Source organism: Thunnus albacares, chromosome 14 (genome assembly GCF_914725855.1).
Source record: "Thunnus albacares chromosome 14, fThuAlb1.1, whole genome shotgun sequence".
Taxonomy (NCBI): domain Eukaryota; kingdom Metazoa; phylum Chordata; class Actinopteri; order Scombriformes; family Scombridae; genus Thunnus; species Thunnus albacares.
In genome coordinates, this window is record NC_058119.1 from 4,931,026 (window position 1) to 4,933,565 (window position 2,540).

The window sequence follows — 2,540 nt, forward strand, 5'->3', positions numbered from 1 at the left end:
TCTTTGGCAAGCCGGGTTCACACATCATGTTATCATTTCACACTCAGGTTTCTCACACGCAGGTTCACGACAGAGCTCACCTTTTGCCTCACAGTCAGCACAGTACTTGTTGTCGTCCTCTCTCAGCAGTTTAGACAGAATGGCCTGATGCTGCTCATTCAGTTTCTGGGCTTTTTCTCTCTCCGACCGTGTCGTCATCTCGCTACAGTTTGGAAGTGTAGTCCTGCCTTGTGTAGAGCCGGTAAAAGCCACAGAGTCCTCAGGTTGGATTAGAAAGGGTGGGACATCCCCGAGTAGCCCAGCCTGTCTTCAGTTAGCTTGCAACCTGCTAGCAAGGTAACATGGATCCAAGGCAGCATCATCCGTGCTGCCTTCAGGACTATCGGAATTTTTACAGCAGTATATGAATGTAGGAGAAGTGTGAAAATGACTGTGTGGCCGAAAAATGTCCTTTTAGCAGTTATTATTTGTGTCTCTTATGTCAAACTCTCTGAAAACACACTTTTATCTTAGAGCTTTTCCTTATTTTACTTGAGATGTTTTTTTTCTATTCTTGCCTTTTCCTACACTGAATTGGTTTTAATACACAAGTGTTTCTTTTATCTGTTTTTTTAAAACCTTTTTTTGACTCGTCTGTTTTATTTTGCTGCCTATGTGAAGCACTTTGCAATTTGAATTTTAAAAAGTGCTCTATAAATAAAATAATAATAAATAAAATAATAAGAATAATAATAATAATAATGATAATAATAATAATAATAATGATAATAATAATAATAATAATAATAATAATAATAATAATAATAATAATAATACATAGTTATTAAAACCAGACGCCACACTGTACTATGCACATTTTGCACTACTGCCATTTAAATACTGTTGCCTCCTTACCTTCACTGTTCACTTTATAACCATGTTTACTCCTCTACCATTTTGCTCAAATCAGTTCTATATTTTGCACAACTGCTATTTAAATACTGTTGTCAGCTTATCTACTGTTCACTTTACAACCATCTTTACACTTTTGCTCTTCATCAATAGTTTTTTTTTTTTTAAATTGTTTTATTGGTGGTGCTTCCATTCACAGATACAGGTATAGGTTTTGTAAATATTAACCAAGCTTTTATTATTTCTTGTACTTGTATTGTGCACTGCCTGGGAGTTTGACGCAACAACATTTCAGTATTCATACTTGTATGCATATGTAACAAATAGACTAACTAACTAGACTACCTTCTCAACAACTTAAATGTGGAAAATGGAAAAGAACAATATTCTAAAATGTACATTTTCTGCTGATCAGATGAATGGCACCACCCTTTCTCATGTTCTGAAGACTGGAGTGTTTTTGCCTTATAATCCACGTGGAAGGCTCCAAAGGTTCCCATCAGAACACTTACATCAGTATTTCTCAGCCTTTTGTTTAGGACGTCTTCAGGGGTCACTTGATATGCAGATGGGCTGACAAGAGGGCTGAGAAACTCCTGTTTTAAAATTCACTCTTTTTGCAGTCAGTGAGGCTTAAGCCCTTCTGCACTTAATTGAAGTGCACGTCAAGTCAAAACCTCATTAAGCCTTGAAGCCAGACACAGAGATTATACTGCATTCAGAACAACTGTGCACCTTATAACATCCAAACTAAACTCACAGCAGACATTTTGACCTGTGTTGCTTGTGCAACACAGAGGTCTAAATTATAACACTGTGCTAACCAATCTGTGCTTTCTGAGGATGTTTCATGCCTATGTGCAGCCACAGTAATATCAATTAAATTATGCTTTTATAATCTACTTTCAGAAGATTCCTTTAAAAAAATGTATGAAGATGATGATGATCAATAATAATAATTATGTAAGATTTGTCATTGGCAAGTTTGAGTTGCTACATAAGGAAAAATGCTCAAAATTCAGGCAAAAATAATTTTAAAAATCCAGAAACGTCAGCACTAGACCAAGTAATCACTGACAACAACCTCATCAGCCCTACACTGATGTGTAAGACATGTCAGAAAAATGATTACCTTTTTAATAGTGTAACATCAAATATTACTGTGGGCCTGGTTCTACAAAACCCTTTAAAGGACAGTACACCCTTATTTTGCTTTTGAACTCCTTTAAGATAAACAAAGCTTCCCCTTTTTCATTCACCTGCCTGCGATCAGTGTTCAAGTGATAACTGAGAAGATGCTGTTGAAGAGATTTGTTTTACTATAACCCTGTAGCTTCATGTATCAAGGATGTAGCTGTGGATAAATCCTGCTAAATTCAGCTTCTTATATTCAGAGTAAAGTTATTCAATTGATTTAACTGTCATAGTGCTATGTATTGGATGGGAGGTAGTGTTTGATTTCTTCAGGGTAAAGAGATTAAATCCTGTTCATCGAACACACCTGACTGGCTCCACCTTTTCGTTCACTGGCATTGAAGCTCAGTGATGATTTTGTTGACAAGTGAGGACAAAGATGGACCTTCCTCCATAATGCCCTGAGTAATACTATGACCTAACAATAAGGAAGAAAAAACCCAGTGGTGTTCTCA

At 36.4% G+C, this 2,540-nt stretch overlaps 1 protein-coding gene across 5 annotated transcripts in view; it reads right to left on the minus strand.

The window, feature by feature from the left end:
* The window catches only part of smap1 (small ArfGAP 1), a 112,242-nt gene extending 111,850 nt beyond the window's left edge, over positions 1–392 (minus strand). For 3 of the 5 annotated variants that reach the window (XM_044372803.1, XM_044372802.1, XM_044372801.1), the window contains exon 1: positions 81–390. In XM_044372803.1, coding sequence (XP_044228738.1) covers positions 81–198 — 118 coding nt within the window. In that variant the 5' untranslated portion in view covers positions 199–390. Of the gene's footprint in view, positions 1–80 lie in introns of all 5 variants that reach the window. The other 2 variants (XM_044372800.1, XM_044372799.1) reach the window with 1 other exon arrangement.
* Between the last annotated feature and the right edge of the window lie 2,148 nt (positions 393–2,540).